The sequence below is a fragment of the Oncorhynchus keta genome, unplaced genomic scaffold (assembly GCF_023373465.1).
Source record: "Oncorhynchus keta strain PuntledgeMale-10-30-2019 unplaced genomic scaffold, Oket_V2 Un_scaffold_14384_pilon_pilon, whole genome shotgun sequence".
In the NCBI taxonomy this organism is placed as follows: domain Eukaryota; kingdom Metazoa; phylum Chordata; class Actinopteri; order Salmoniformes; family Salmonidae; genus Oncorhynchus; species Oncorhynchus keta.
In genome coordinates this window covers 75,472-92,492 of record NW_026290787.1, presented here as the reverse complement: position 1 = coordinate 92,492, position 17,021 = coordinate 75,472, and the positions used below count along the sequence as shown (strand labels likewise).

At 41.2% G+C, this 17,021-nt stretch overlaps 1 protein-coding gene and 1 long non-coding RNA gene across 2 annotated transcripts in view; one reads left to right on the top strand and one right to left on the bottom strand.

Moving 5' to 3' along the window:
• Nucleotides 1-8,858: 8,858 nt before the first annotated feature.
• Nucleotides 8,859-17,021, top strand: part of LOC118370302 (adhesion G-protein coupled receptor G7-like) — a 56,885-nt gene continuing 48,722 nt past the window's right edge. Inside the window, exons 1-3 of the mRNA XM_052513949.1 lie at nt 8,859-9,418; nt 11,275-11,400; nt 15,039-15,151. Of these exons, the coding sequence (XP_052369909.1) occupies nt 11,345-11,400; nt 15,039-15,151 (169 nt within the window). The 5' untranslated portion in view covers nt 8,859-9,418; nt 11,275-11,344. The remainder of the gene's footprint in view (nt 9,419-11,274; nt 11,401-15,038; nt 15,152-17,021) is intronic.
• On the bottom strand, nt 15,161-15,668 carry LOC127927484 (uncharacterized). The gene is made up of 3 exons (XR_008127737.1): nt 15,534-15,668; nt 15,432-15,482; nt 15,161-15,380 (listed from the first exon to the last, which is right to left on the bottom strand). It is a non-coding gene; the product is annotated as an uncharacterized LOC127927484 (long non-coding RNA).

The window sequence follows — 17,021 nt, the reverse complement described above, 5'->3', positions numbered from 1 at the left end:
CACACTCTAGGAGCTCAGATGCAAAAATGTAATACCAACGTTCATCAGGGTACAATCACGAACACTGAGTGATGACTTATTTATATAGTGTCAAAAGACACAGGTGTCTGTAATCATGGCCAAGAGTGGCCTAATATCATTGGTTAATAATCAAATATGAAAATGTCATACAAAGAACAGCATACAAACAACAAATGGATAGCATACGATCATAGATTAATTTGACTACACAAGTTTACAAAACACTACAATGGCAAAGTCACCATAATCACAAGAATGGCTTAAGATCAAAGTCTACGTTTAGACCGAAGGGCGCAAGGGTCTATAAACTAAAGATCCAGGCAGCCTCTCGTTTTAACAATAAATGATCAAGGTCACCCCCTCTCCTAGGGAGGGTGACATGTTCGATGCCAATATAACGCAGAGACGAAATCGAGTGGCCTGCCTCAAAGAAGTGGGCCGCAACTGGATAAGTAAAGTTTTTACACCTAATGGTGCTATGATGCTCTGAGGTACTGTTATATAAATATTCATACACATAGCTCATATATTATACAGCGCTAAGCTAATCCGCCTGACTCAAGTCATCTTATGTACCCCTGTTAAAACAGGAACTAGCTCACACAGCCAGCAATAAAACTACCCCCCTAACACTATCTCCTCAGCTTTGTTGTCTCCCGACCCCAGGAAACAAAGACATTCCATTGCATGAACACATACACCCAGCCATAAAAACTGCCCCTCTACCTCACGAACCCCTGACACAAACATCTCCTAGAATAAACACTCTTCGCCCCTTCTACTGGTCGGGTGCCCAGAACAGAAGACTGCTGTGCACCACTCTGGCTAGAGCGGGTCCGCCTCCAACCCTACGGGACCATTCAGAAGGCGTCACGACAAGACTCTCTCTACCTACTTTATTCTATGTATAAAAAGGAATGTAACCTTTGTATAAGTTCTCTTTTTCACCTGACTCCTTATCGGGTTATATGAACTAGATCCGTGCACGATGTAGAACAAGATATCTTTGACTCAATAAACCGCCTTTTGATACACCTGATTCCACTCTGTCCAGCGTCGTTGATCTGCATTCCCTCTCTAGTATGAAACACTAACAATACGTACTTTTACTTTGCGCTTTGTTTTACCTACATAACTTGTCCTTGTGGTAAAAATTATAAGATAAATAACTGCCTTAGTGGAGCATGTAATAACACCTTTTATTGGGATCGACTTCCCTGTTTGTGGGTGTTTGAAGGATCTACATTTCTAAGTGCCATTGCATTGAGCACAGCCATTACATTTGTCATTTCCATCCAGTAGGGGTGCAAATAGACGTTGTTCAGGAATATCTTGGGGTGGTAAATCAGAGTTTACCAATTGGTCTCTGAGATTTCTGCGGATGTGCCAATGTTTGTGAACAATTCCCTTAATTTATGGTCCTTCTGTAGCTCAGTTGGTAGAGCATGGCGCTTGTAACGCCAGGGTAGTGGGTTCGATTCCCGGGACCACCCGTACGTAGAATGTATGCACACATGACTGTAAGTCGCTTTGGATAAAAGCGTATGCTAAATGGCATATATATAATTTGTTCAGAGCACTTTGAATAGCGGGTAGTTAGAATGCATCTTTTTGCAAGACTGACATTGAAAAAGGTCATGTCTCGTTTTGTTTTGAATTTTCTCAATGGCAATATTAATCTGATCATTCTTGTAGCCCCTCTCCTTGAACTTTCTTAGTGTCTCAGCCATATTTCTGTCGAAATCGGATTGTTTTTTGCAAATTCTTTTGATTGACAGAATTGGCTGTAGGGCAAACTATTTTTCAAGGGAAGTGGGTGACAACTATCAGCCCTCAACAAACTGTTATGATCAGTAGGCTTCCTGTAAAGAAGAAGAGTGTATAGAACATTATCTTCACACAAGATCAGATGATCAAGAAAACTGATTAGACGTGTATCAGATTGCATAGTAAATCTCAGATGCTCAGAACAGGAGTTAAGAAAAGCATGGAACACCTGGAGCTGTTTTTCATCACCCCTCCACAGAACAAAAATATCATCAATATACCGTTTCCACATAATGATGTGAGGCAAGAAAACATTTTTGAGAGGATTGAAAATAGACGGTTTCTCCATGTAACCCACATACAAATTAGCATAGTTTGGAGCCATGAGAGATCCCATCGCAGTACCTTTCGTCTGAATAAAGAAATCATTCAAAAACATGAAATAGTTATGTGTGAGTACTATTTCAGCCAATGTTACAATGCAGGCACTGGAAGGTAGTTCATTAAGGTCACGTTGCAGAAGAAAATGTTCCATTAGCTTCAATACCGCCCTCGTGTGGAATATTAGTGTATAATGACTCAACATCAAAAGTAACTAACATGGTATTTTCAGGGAAAAGATCAAGAGATTCAATGATAGAGATCATACTGCTGGTGTCCTTTACAAAGGAGCTGTTCTGTGAGTGGTCTAATAAAAAAGTCAACAAAAGTAGATAGAGGGGCCGTTACTGCATCAATGCCCGCTACAATAGGGCGCCCTCGAGGCTGTGTAACATTCTTGTGTAATTTCAGCAAAGTATAGAAAGTGTCAATTTTAGGGTGTTGAATAGCCCATCCACATACATCTGACCAGAACTTAAATACCCATCTAGGACAGTCAAGATAATATTCTGAAATTGGGAAGTGGGGTCACTTCTGAGTTTCTTGTAAAAGGTGTTGTCAAGCAGCTATGACACTCATGTACATAAGCTGTCCTATCCATGAGTATAACCGACCCACCCTTATCAGCGGGACGAATAAGGACTGACGTATCAGATTGTAAATCAAGCAAAGCTTGTTTTTCAGTCTTGGGTAAATTATGGAAAGATTTGGATCACTGTTTATTCTTAAGGAGAAGTCCAACATCATTTCCCACAAGTCTGCAGTATGTCTCGATAGAGTGATTGCGATTGGTTGGAGGTATAAAATAACTCTTGCTTTTAAAAGGAGTCGGAGTATGTGCAGGAGAGCAACCTACTGGTTCAATAGAAGTGTCAGAATTAGGAGAGATAAATGATTCCCTTAAACGGATGTTTCTAAAAAACTTAAACATGTCTACCTTAACATCAAAATCGTTGCACTGGGTTGTAGGCACAAAAGATAACCCTTTATTAAGCAAAGAGACATGGGCAGGGCTCAATATCTTGCTTGATACATTAAAGACACTCAGTCCCGTGGGTTCTGGTACCGTGTGAACGGTCTCCTCTGCCTCTGATAGTCGTTTCTTCTTACCCCGTCGGGTGCGACATCTCGTCGATGCGCGTGCCCGCGGCCCCCTCCGCCCTTCCGTCCATCCAGTCTCTCGTTGAATAAAAAAAACTACCACTGGAAGCCGATGAGGCGCTGGTTGTAGAGCGTTGGTCAGACGCGGCATCCCTCCTGCGTATGTCATGGAGAAGGGGAGCGGGACCTCTTTTGTCAGGGTTTCTCCAGAAGTAGACTTTACCATCAGCCTTGTCTTTTGTGTCTTGGTTGAATTTCTTGATTTTAAATTCCTTTATTTCTGTAGACAACTTGTCCTGGAGCGCTTGGTTAGTTTTCATCAGTTCATTGAATATGCCATCATCATTAACAACTGTTCGTAGATCTGTGCGTTTGTCTTTAACCGTGCTATCCATTTCAATAAGATCCTTCTTCAACTGGTCAACAATTCATGTCATTAAATCAATAGAGCATTTATTCAGGATGGCACACCAGCGCTCACAGTAATCATCTGTGCGCTGTCCCAATGATGGTCCCCGTGGAATAATGCCTTGACGCACATAATCACTAAGAGTGACTATATGTAGATGCGTTCTCGTCTGGCGCTTAGATAAATGTAACAGTTATTTCGAGAGGTCAGAATTACCTCCCGGTATGTCAAAAAGGGACTCCGAAATAATGATCTTATCACGCTCCCTTTGGCTATATTCAAAGTAATCTTGTATGGGTCTATGACCAGTGTCAGGAAAATAATTATCATTCGGCATCGTTTAAGAGGTTTTTTGTCGGTAGGGTGATGTTTACTGGGTAACAGAACGATCTATAAGAACAAGAAACTCACACCTATTAAGACGAGGTGCTGGCTAGCGGAATAGAAACTTGAAAATAAAAGAGAGCCGCACACTCGAGGAGCTCAGATGCAAAAATGTAATACCAACGTTCATCAGGGTACAATCACAAACACTGAGGGATGACTTATTTATATAGTGTCAAAACATAGGTGTCTGTAATCATGGCCAAGAGTGGCCTAATATCATTGGTTAATTATCAAATATTAAAATGTCATACAAACAACAGCATACAAACAACAAATGGATAGCATACGATCATAGATTAATTTGACTACACAAGTTTACAAACAATCTTGCAGCATTTACCATGGCCTATGGTCGACTTGAACTGTACACACTCATGGAACAGTTGCAGAGGCAAGTTATGTATCATGACACAGACTCTGTAAGCAAACCAAGTGATTGGAATCCCCCTCTTAGCAACTATCTGGGTGGTTTAACGAGTGAACTCGAAGATGGTGACCATATCATAGAGTGGTCATCCTGTGGTCCCAAAAGCTATGATTTTAGGACTAAAGACAATCACGTGGTGTTGAAAGCCAAAGGCATGACTCAAAACTATGAAAATGCCCTGCGTGTAAACTTGGAATCAATCACACGCTTGGTCGAGGGGTTCATAAACGACCGTAATAGTGAATTGGAAATGTTTAACTCAAAAAAAGATTGTTAGGGATAAAAAGGGGTTCCATCTACGTAATGCCCCACTTACTAAAATATTCCGGGTAGTCTATGACAAGAGACTACCCGGGACCACCTTGCCCTTCGGCTACTGACTTATGTTACAAGCCCCGTGTGTCTTAAAGCTTAAGATATAATGGCTGCTGTAGAAGGTTTTGATCCCAGGTCGCAACTACCATTATCGGCCTTAATCGCAGGCCCATCCAATAGCGGTAAAACTTGTTTTGTAAAAAGTATTTTAGAGAATTCTGAACATGTATTATCTCAGAAACCTGACAACATTGTGTGGTGTTATTCATGTTATCAACCTTTGTATAAGTTGAAGAAAATAAAAATCAGGTTAGTTGAAGGAATACCCGCATCCCTGTCTGATGATGAACTTTTACCTCATTAAAACAATCTGCTGGTTTTGGACGATATGCTATTTGCCGGTAGCGAACATCCTGAAATTGCACAAACTTTTACACAATATACTCATCATCGAAACCTGTTCATGCTTTACTTGGTACAAAATGTGTGTCACCAAGGTAAAAATAGCCGTACCATTAGTTTGAACGCCAATTACATAGTATTGTTCAAAAACCCCAGAGACAAACTACAAATAAACACTAGCTCAGCAGATGTACCCTGGAAGGAAATCCTACTTTAAGGACACATTCCACTGACGCTGACCCGATTAAAAAAATATTATGCATGACATGTTGACACATGTTCCGGAACATAACAGGAAATGTTAGATACATTATGAACAAGATAAAAGACTCAAAGGGGGCCGCTACTTGGAATGACAAAGGAGAGTGTATCTTTCAGGGGGATGTTGTCAAGGGTTCTCATGTGATGGACTTGCTTAAAAGTACCACAGCAGCCCACAAGATTGCTGATGACAGAAAACCTCCTTGTCACACTCTGACCCTAGTTCTTGTGTTATTTGTTTGTTTTAGTTGGTCAGGACGTGAGTTGGGTGGGCATTCTATGTTTTGTGTTTCTAGGTTGGTTTTCTGTGTTCGGCCTAGTATGGTTCTCAATCAGAGGCAGGTGTTGTTAGTTGTCTCTGATTGAGAATCATACTTAGGTAGCCTGGGTTTCACTGTTGTTTTGTGGGTGATTGTGTCCGTGTCTGTTCGCCACACGGCACTGTTTTGTTCACGTTTATTGTTTTGTTTATTGTTTTGTATTCATTGAATGTTCAGTTAATGTTTTTAAATAAACAACCATAGACACTTAACACTCCACATCTTGGTCCGATCCGAGGAAAATCCTTACACTCCTGGGTGGCGTCAGTTTCTTAAATCCCTGGCAGTCCTCAACATTCCACTCTCGGGTCTACCAAACTATAAGCTTTGTCAACAGATTCAAACTTTAAAACAAAACCCTTCAAAGAGCTACAGGACCCCTAAAGATGTTCTAGCAACCCCTCCCCCTTTTGAACGTGCTGATGATAACTAATTTATGGTTCAGTCCTCAACCCTGAACGCCTCTGCACCTTTTTCTAATCCTGATCTCTCAAGGTGGTTTGACTTTTGAATGAAATCAATTTTATTTGAAAAAATGATACAATTTAACATTTGTGACATTCTTTAAACATTTGACGTGAGCATACGGCTTGATTACAGGGTCTTAAAGGACACAGACTTGAACACTTGATATTTTTTAACAAAACACTCTACAGTTCTATCATTACTTCTTAAATCATCATTATAAAGAGAAATAACATCTTCAAAAGAAACTCCACGAGCTCTTTGGCATAGGTACAATACACAGTGTTGACCACATGTAGTGGAAAGGTTATCTTGTACTTGTTTGATGCTGTAGTAGATCTTTGATCCATTTTTGGTCAAAACGTTTTAATAGATGGGGGGAAATATGAAAATCCGGGGGTAAAGCCGTAGGAATCAAAAAAAGTAAAAAAAAAAAAAACATCCTCCATCTTCTTTCAAAAAAAAAAAGTTTATTTTACAATAAAAAATCAAATCCTCCTTCATCTTCTAATGTCACAGCTAACCAATGTTCACCCGGCATGTGTTTAGGATGGGTATTGACAATAAACATGGCCGGTCGCTCCTTCCATTTCTCAATAGGTAGTTATCACAAGCCCATACTCCACTTTTTTTTTTACAATCAAGCGGCTCATTTGACCTTCTAGCTATTGGGAATTCATGTTTTGCTCAACGGTCCTTAATATCTTAATAATAATCCACTAAGACTTGTCTTTGCGCATTCACTTCCAAGATTGAATCAGAGAATGCATAAACAATCATACTTACTGAACAAGCTAAAGGTGTATGGAAATGCATTTCTTGCCTGAGGTGACCTTGGGTCACCACAGACAGATTTCCTGAGGTGTCATCATCCGGTGATAAATTGAACGCATAGAATGTGTAACCCTCTGCAAAATCATTTCTGTCAATAGGTAAAGAGAGATCTTTTAGATGCCTCCCGGTAGCCAGGAATAGATTACTACATGTTTCCCGTCAATGGAGCCAAGACAGTTGGGGAAATTCCACCTCTCCAGGAACTCGGCAACGATGGCCCTCCAGTCTTCCTCCTTGGGGACAGGCATGTATTCACCAACCACACAGTCCCAAATGGCTTGTGCCACAGAGGGGACAATGCCTGCTATCATGGACCGTCCAACTCGGAAGCTAAATCCAATGGTCCTGTAGGAGTCCCCTGTCGCCAAGAATCTAAAATATAATTAAAAATAATGATCAATATTGTGTATAACTTGAATTCCACCCACATATTATATCTACTAATATAGCTACCTCATTACTGTTTATTATGCTTTACTAATTATATTGTAATACTCATCAACCATCATTAACAATGCCTTGAAACAGTACAATTCAGTCTATGACTATATCAATAAACTGTAGGCCAGGCCAACTGTACTCTTAGAAAGAATAGTACTGTCTACTTAAAACGGTTCTCCGGCTATCCCCATAGGAGATCCCTTTTTGGTTCCAGGTAGTACCCCTTTTGGTTCCAAGTAGAACCCTATTGGGTTCCATGTATAACATTTTCCCCAAAGGGTTATACCTGGAACCAAAAATGGTTATCCTATGGGGAAAGCAGGACACTTTTGGAACCTTTTTCTCTAAGAGTGTATGTGAGTCCAATAAGAATGTAATGAATGAATGTAACTGTCTTGAACAACAATGGGTCCTGGAGAAGACGAGCCTACCTTCATCAGGGCAGAAGGCAACCTCAACTTTCTTTTCATTTGGTAACATTGCATAATTAAAAAAGGATTATAAACCAAATTTGGGAAAAGTTATAGTCCCAATGAACATTCTGTAAAAATACATCTGATATCAAATAGGGACTATTAACCAGAGAGCCCTTTAGCTCGCTAGGTTGCACATAAAAACAATGTATCAATCAATTATGGTATCAAAGGCTTTAAAAATTTACTATAATGTAGTTTACCGGCTACAAATCGCCAGGCGTTCAACTGAGCTGATGGACTCCAGGTAGTTGGTATACATCCGTGTGATCCTGGCTCCAACCATCTGGAGCAGGTGATCGAACTGGCTTCGGTCCAGACGAAAGTAACTTCGGAATTCCTCTCCAAACATTCAAAGCTGTTGAATTAGACGGTGGAACTCCCCTGCCTGTTTTCGGGACTTTAACCATCTCTGGAACCACACAGACGTGCGCTTTCGGGTGGGCTGGTCCCGGCCCAACAGTGCGACCAAGACCACCTTCCTCAACGTTGGTCTCATTGTTGAAAGAGCCTACTCTGCTATCTTGACTATTTATTATTGCATTTCTTTCCAAAACTGCATTTGAGGGAAATTATATTATAGGCTCTCACAATTAATTTGTGGATGTCATCGAATAAATAATATACTTGGCAAATTAATTAATAAACAAATGTAAAGAAATTCTCCAGTCAAACTGTTTTTATTATGTAATCCCACTTTTTTTTACTGAATATGTGTGCAAAAAAAAATCTACATTCATATTTTGCTACTTTCTGTCAAGTCTACGCATACAACTTGATGCAGCGTTCCATTGGAAATGAATGTACTTCTGGTGTTTCGAAACGCATTGACACAGTCGGTGTGTTCGAAGCGTAACGATGTGTACGTTAAACCTTTTGGCAGCTATCTGTCTCCATGCTGGCTCACACAAAAAAAAGTGTCAAGGAAAGTAAACTTGGATTTTGGCGTCACTCCTTTCAAAATTCATTGAGAGCATACATAATTGACAGATTAACTTGAATTGTTGCTTCTCGTTGTGTTGTTGTCCCCCGGTGGCTAGCTAACAAAACAAATGCCCTTTCCTAAATTAGCCATGTTTGGAGATAGTGATTTGGACTTGTGATTTTATTTATCCTCCGTAATGGCCAATGATAATGGCGATTCTGATCCAACCACTAATTCTTACATTGCTGTGCCTCTTGCCTGAGGATGGAAGTCCAATATGTAGCTACAGTAACGTTAGATGTAGAAGGCTACTGTTTTAACTCGCTAATGTTGCCTCGAATTGAAGTTAGGGTAGCGAACAAGCATTTAGCCAGGTAGCCTAGGACAACAAACAAATAAAAAGCGTGGACTGCTGTATGACAGAGTGATAAGACCGTGTCCTCAACATGAAAGAGAGGAGGATGGCATTGGCGTTTCTCTACAAGTAGGGTGAGTCAACATGTTTTTCTACTTGCACACAGAAATCAGAACCAGGACAGCCACCTCATATTTAGCGTACATTGATTAGCCATTATTGTTTTTGGTATCTTTTTGTTTTGACTGTATTAGACAAAGCAGATGTGATTTAATGATCACATGTTGAAGTTGAAATGGTGCTGGAATTAGTGGAAGCAGCTCCTGTTTTCTTTGCGACTTGCGGTAACACTGGTTCTAATTCAATAGTCGTTTAGTGGTCATAAAATGTCGAAAAGAACTTTAACTTAACACTTTAACATTAACTTACTTGACAACGCTGTAGGTCATGTAACTAACTGTCTGTTACTGTACACGCAATATGCTTTGTGGACTTCATTGGACAGAGCTATCTGGTTTTGTGATAAAACAAAGGTGTGGTTGAATTTATTCTTATTGTCTCGGCCTTTCGACCTATATATCACGGTCGTAAAGCATATGGATTAGGTTATAGCACAATTATCACAACACAGGTTGTAATATGGCTTTGTTGTTGTTGGGGGGCTTGGCTTTACCCAGGCACTGCTGCTGATAGTCCACACCTGTTGATTACGAAAAATGTGACAAAGGACAATTTAATTTGATTTTGACGCAGCCTCTGTTTCTACCTTCAACTGCCATGTGGCGGCGCCAAACTCTTCCTCTAAAGGGGGATTTATAATGGCTGTGGAACGTTCCATCCAAACTGTTCACCAGTCTTCTCATTATTTTGCAGATAAATAGAGATGTTTATGAAAACACTTTGAGCATACTCACTGTCACTTATTTATGTCTAATTTCAAGGTTAATTTGTTTCATAAGGTTCATTTAGGGGTACATTCTTAGAGAACTGCTATACATTTTGCCCACTATTTTAGGGAACAAAGTGACAGTTCAATAAAGTGTTGTTTACAAAAAAAACAATGAGTTCAGCCTTTGAGCCTCCATTAGGATCAATAGGTTGTCCTGTCATCTACCTGGTAAACCCTCACCTCCATTATCTCATCTCCTGGCTCTGGAGCCTGTGGACAGATTAAGACTTGAGTTGTCTATCTGAGACTCCAGGGTTTAATGCTGACCTGTCCTGCTGCCTTTAGAAACCCATCCTCTTATATCTCATCCTGATCTATGGAGCTGGCTGCCATAATCTGTCCGGCAAGGGATAGTACGCTAGTTACTGTACCTCCAGTCTTAGACATACATTCTAATTACCGGTCCTTCCTCCACAAGTTTGCACTTGTTCACTGATTTGAAAGGAAATGACTGGAATAATAAATATGGTAGAAATTCACACTAAAACAGTGATGGACAACTTTGATGGGGGTGGGGACCACAACAAAAAATCTGAATCAGGAGGGAAGTGGCCCACACACATGCAGTCAGAGCCAGCCCTAACCTTTTGGGGGCCTTAAGTGGAATTTTCTACCCCCACCCAGTTTGGGAAACTCACTACTTTCTTCTGGAACGAGTTTGGGAAACCCTGTTCTAGAGAAGTACACCCTCTAGTGTCCTGACATTCTAATCCAGACCTCCAAGACAGTTTCATCATTTCTTATAGACATGCTCTAGTTCAAAAAAGGTCTGTTTACCAAAACATGTGCTGTACCTTCCCAGCTGCCACTAAGGATGTTTTGCATAGAGAAGGGTTATGCTATTGGTTGACTGGTCCTCACAGTATTCATCCATGTGTATCTAATTTATTTATCCAGTCATGTCTGATCTATTTTCAAAGAATTTGTGTCATTGTCTTTACTGATCCTGTTGACAACATTGATTGTGTTGGAGCCAATGTACAGTACTTTTCCCTTAATTTCAACACTAAATCATTAACTGGTACCTGTACGTCAATGCAGACTCTGTAATAGGTGGAGCGCAGCATAAGACCAACAGACGTCCTAATAATGTGCAGTCTGCTTACACTGGATGACTGGAAACAGCAGAGATGAAGGAGCTATGGATTATGGTTGTCTTTGCTACAGGTAAGACTTGCTATATATTTGATTCATTCAGGGTGGTTTAAGATGTTCAGACATACACTGACTGTACAAAACATGAAGAACACCTGCTCTTTTTTCCCTTATTGATGTCTCTTGTTAACTCCACTCCAATCAGTGTAGATGAAGAGGAGGAGACAGGTTAACGAAGGATTTTTAAGCCTTGAGACAATTGAGACATGGGTTGTGTTTGTGTGCTGTTTAGAGGGTGAATGGGCAAGACAAAAGATGTAAGTGCCTTTGAACAGGGTATGGTAGTAGGTGCCAAGCGCACCAGTTTGTGTCAAGAACTGCAACGCTGCTGTGTTTTTCACGCTCAACTATTTCTGTGTGTATCAGAAATGATCCACCACTCAAAGGACGTCCAGCCAACTTGACACAACTGTGGGAAGCATTGGAGTCAACATGGGCCAGCATTCTTGTGGAATACTTTTGACACCTTGTATTGTCCATGCCCTGATGAGCTGAGGCTATTCTGAGGGCTAAGAGGGGGTGGGGGGGGGGGGTTCCTAATGTTTGGTATACTCAGTGTATGATGATGTTGTTAAGTTTCTTGTATGATGCAGAGCTGTATTGGAAAGTTGCTTTCCCTTCTGATGTGCAAAGATGTATGATACATTTAACTTATCAATTGATTATAACCGAAGGATATACAGTTGAAGTCGGCAGTTTACATACACCTTGGCCAAATACATTTAAACTCAGTTTTTCACAATTCCTGACATTTAATCCTAGAAAATATTTCCTGTCTTAGGTCAGTTAGTATCACCACTTTATTTTAAGAATGTGAAATGTTAGAATAATAGTAGAGATAATTATTTATTTTATTTCTTTCATCACATTCCCAGTGGGTTAGAAGTTTATATACACTCAATTAGTATTTGGTAGCATTGCCTTTACATTGTTTAACTTGGGTCAAACGTTTCGGGTAGCCTTCCACAAGCTTCCTACAATAAGTTAGGTGAATTTTAGCCCATTCCTCCTGACAGAGCTGGTGTAACTGAGTCAGGTTTGTGGGCCTCCTTGCTCGCACACGCTTTTTCAGTTCTGCCCACAAATGTTCTATGGGATTGAGGTCAGGGCTTTGTGATGGCCACTACAATACCTTGACTTTGTTGTTCTTAAGCCATTTTGCCACAACTTTGGAAGTATGCTTGGGGTCATTGTCCATTGGAAGACCCATTTGCGACCAACCTTTAACTTCCTGATTGATGTCTTGAGATGTTGCTTCAATATATCCACATAATTTTCCTTCCTAATGGTGCCATCTATTTTGTGAAGTGCACCAGTCCCTCCTGCAGCAAAGCGCCCCCACAACATGATGCTTCTACTCCCGTGCTTCACAGTTGGGATGTTGTTCTTCGGCTTGCAAGCGTCCCCCTTTTTCCTCCTAGCATAACGATGGTCATTATTTACATTTACATTTAAGTCATTTAGCAGACGCTCTTATCCAGAGCGACTTACAAATTGGTGCATACACCTTATGACATCCAGTGGAACAGCCACTTACAATAGTGCATCTAAATCTTTTAGGGGGGTGAGAAGGATTACTTACCCTATCCTAGGTATTCCTTGAAGAGGTGGGGTTTCAGGTGTCTCCGGAAGGTGGTGATTGACTCCGCTGTCCTGGCGTCGTGAGGGAGTTTGTTCCACCATTGGGGGCCAGAGCAGCGAACAGTTTTGACTGGGCTGAGCGGGAACTGTACTTCCTCAGTGGTAGGGAGGCGAGCAGGCCAGAGGTGGATGAACGCAGTGCCCTTGTTTGGGTGTAGGGCCTGATCAGAGCCTGGAGGTACTGAGGTGCCGTTCCCCTCACAGCTCCGTAGGCAAGCACCATGGTCTTGTAGCGGATGCGAGCTTCAACTGGAAGCCAGTGGAGAGAGCGGAGGAGCGGGGTGACGTGAGAGAACTTGGGAAGGTTGAACACCAGACGGGCTGCGGCGTTCTGGATGAGTTGTAGGGGTTTAATGGCACAGGCAGGGAGCCCATCCAACAGCGAGTTGCAGTAATCAAGACGGGAGATGACAAGTGCCTGGATTAGGACCTGCGCCGCTTCCTGTGTGAGGCAGGGTCATACTCTGCGGATGTTGTAGAGCATGAACCTACAGGAACGGGACACCGCCTTGATGTTAGTTGAGAACGACAGGGTGTTGTCCAGGATCACGCCAAGGTTCTTAGCGCTCTGGGAGGAGGACACAATGGAGTTGTCAACCGTGATGGCGAGATCATGGAACGGGCAATCCTTCCCGGGAGGAAGGCCAAACAGTTCTATTTTTGTTTCATCAGACCAGAGGACATTTCTCCAAAAAGTACAATCTTTGCCCCCATGTGCAGTTGCAAACCGTAGTCTGGCTTTTTAATGGCGGTTTTGGAGCGGTGGCTTTTTCCTTGCTGAGCGGCCTTTCATGTTATGTCGTTATAGGACTCGTTTTACTGTGGATATAGATACTTTTGTACACATTTCCTCCAGCATCTTCAGGTCCTGTGCTGTTGTTCTGGGATTGATTTGTACTTTTTGCAAAAAAAGTATGTTCATTTCTAGGAGACAGAATGCGTCTCCTTCCTGAGCGGTAAGACGGCTGCGTGTTTCCATGGTGTTTAAACTTGCGTCCTATTGTTTGTACAGATGAACGTGGTACCTTCAGGCGTTTGGAAATTGCTCCCAAGGATAAACCAGACTTGTGGTCTACCATTTTTTGCTGCAGTCTTGGCTGATTTCTTTTGATTTTCTCATGATGTCAAGCAAAGAGGCACTGCGTTTGAAGGTAGGCCTTGAAATTCATCCACAGAAACACCTCCAAATTAACTGAAATTATGTGATTTAGCCTATCAGAAGCTTCTGAAGCCATGACATAATTTTCTGGAATTTTCTAAGCTGTTTAAAGGCACAGTCAACTTAGTGTATGTAAACTTCCGGCCCACTGGAATTGTGATACAGTGAAATAATCTGCCTGTAAATAATTGTTGGAAAAATTACCTGTGTATTGCACAAAGTAGATGTCCTAACCGACTTGCCAAATCTATAGTTTGTTAACAAGAAATTTGTGGAGTGGTTGAAAAATTAGTTTTTTAATGACTCCAACCTAAGTGTATGTAAACTTCCGACTTCAAATGTATTAGTGTCTATGAAGAAATTGTTTCAGATGTATTTTTTAATGCAGACACTGACTGTAAATCGACTACTGGCAGGTCTTAGATTCAGTTGATAACAGAGTAGCCTTTGCTGTCAACCGTTTATTGGCAGTGATAATGACTTCTTTCTCTCATAAAGTACAGTAGGAAACATTTCTACACTGATGCAGACACAATGAAACTGGAACAGCATGAATCATCTGCTCTGATTATAGGAACTGACACTATGTTCCCTTGTTTATGTGGTTAACTGAGTTAATTCTCTTTTTTAAAGTCTCTTTTCCACAGGGGAATCTCACCACATCATCTGCCATTCTAACCACCATTGACATAACTACCTCAACTACTACTGCTCCTATAACCCCTGACCCTCCAACTACTACTGCTCCTATAACCCCTGACACTCCAACTACTGACACTCCAATTACTGGCTACCTAAATACTACTGGTCTTCCAACTACTGGTTACCCTACCTCTATCCCTGTTACCAGTATCAGTCTCTCCTCTCCCACCACAACCCCTCTGGACTGTATCAACGGTGGTGAGCTGCAGAGTGGAGTCTGTATCTGTCCTGATGAGTGGACTGGAGACACCTGTTCAGAGGGTACATCCACACACGTACACTATACCTAACCCTCGATCTACCATTCAGACTCCTCCACAATACTACACTACTATACCTAACCCTGGATCTACCATTCAGACTCCTCCACAATACTACACTACCATACCTAACCCTGGATCTACCATTCAGACTCCTCCACAATACTACACTACTATACCTAACCCTGGGTCTACCATTCAGACTCCTCCACAATACTACACTACTATACCTAACCCTGGATCTACCATTCAGACTCCTCCACAATACTACACTACTATACCTAACCCTGGGTCTACCATTCAGACTCCTCCACAATACTACACTACTATACCTAACCCTGGATCTACCATTCAGACTCCTCCACAATATTACACTACTATACCTAACCCTGGGTCTACCATTCAGACTCCTCCACAATACTACACTACTATACCTAACCCTGGGTCTACCATTCAGACTCCTCCACAATACTACACTACTATACCTAACCCTGGATCTACCATTCAGACTCCTCCACAATACTACACTACTATACCTAACCCTGGATCTACCATTCAGACTCCTCCACAATACTACACTACTATACCTAACCCTGGATCTACCATTCAGACTCCTCCACAATACTACACTACTATACCTAATAGAGGTCTACCAATTAATCGTAATGGCCAATTAATTAGGGCCGATTTCAAGTTTTCATAACAATCAGTAACCGGCATTTTTGGACTCCGATCATGGCCGATTACATTGCATTCCACAAGGAGACTGCGTGGCAGGCTGACTACCTGTTACGCAAGTGCAGCAAGGAGCCAAGGTAAGTTGCTAGCTAGCATTAAACTTATCTTATAAAAGACAATCAATCAACATAATCACTAGTTAACTACACATGGTTAATGATATTACTAGTCTATCTAGCTTGTCCTGCGTTGCATATAATCAATGCAGTGCCTGTTAATTCATCATTGAATCACAGCCTACTTCACCAAACAGGTGATGATTTAACAAGCGCATTCGCAAAAAAAGCACTGTCGTTGCACCAATGTACCTAACCATAAACACCAATGCCTTTCTTAAAATCAAAACACAAGTATATCTTTTTTAACCTGAATATTTAGTTAATATTGCCTGCTAACATGAATTTCTTTTAACTATGGTAATTTTGTCACTCCTCTTGCGTTCCGTGCAAGCAGAGTCAGGGTATATGCAGCAGTTTGGGCCGCCTGGCTCGTTGCGAACTGTGTGAAGACCATTTCTTCCTAACAAAGACCGTAATTAATTTGCCAGAATTGTACATAATTATGACATAACATTGAAGGTTGTGCAATGTAACAGCAATCTTTAGACTTAGGGATGCCACCCATTAGATAAAATACGGAACAGTTCCGTATTTCACTGAAAAAAATATATGTTTTGTTTTCGAAATGATAGTTTACGGATTTGACCATATTAATGACGTAAGGCTCGTATTCCTGTGTGTTTATTATATTATAATTAAGTCTATTATTTGATAGAGCAGTCTGACTGGGCGGTGGCAGGCAGCAGCAGGTTTGTTAGCATTCATTCAAACAGCACTTTCCTGCATTTGCCAGCAGGTCTTCACTGTGCTTCAAGCACTGCGCTGTTTATGACTTCAAGCCTATCAACTCCCGAGATTAGGCTGGCAATACTAAAGTGCCTATAAGAACATCCAATAGTCAAAGGTATATGAAATACAAATGGTATAGAGAGAAATAGTCCTATAATTCCTATAGTAACTACAATCTAAAACGTCTTACTTGGGAATATTGACTCCTGTTAAAAGGAACCACCAGCTTTCATATGTTCTCATGTTCTGAGCAAGGAACTGAAACGTTAGCTTTCTTACATAGCA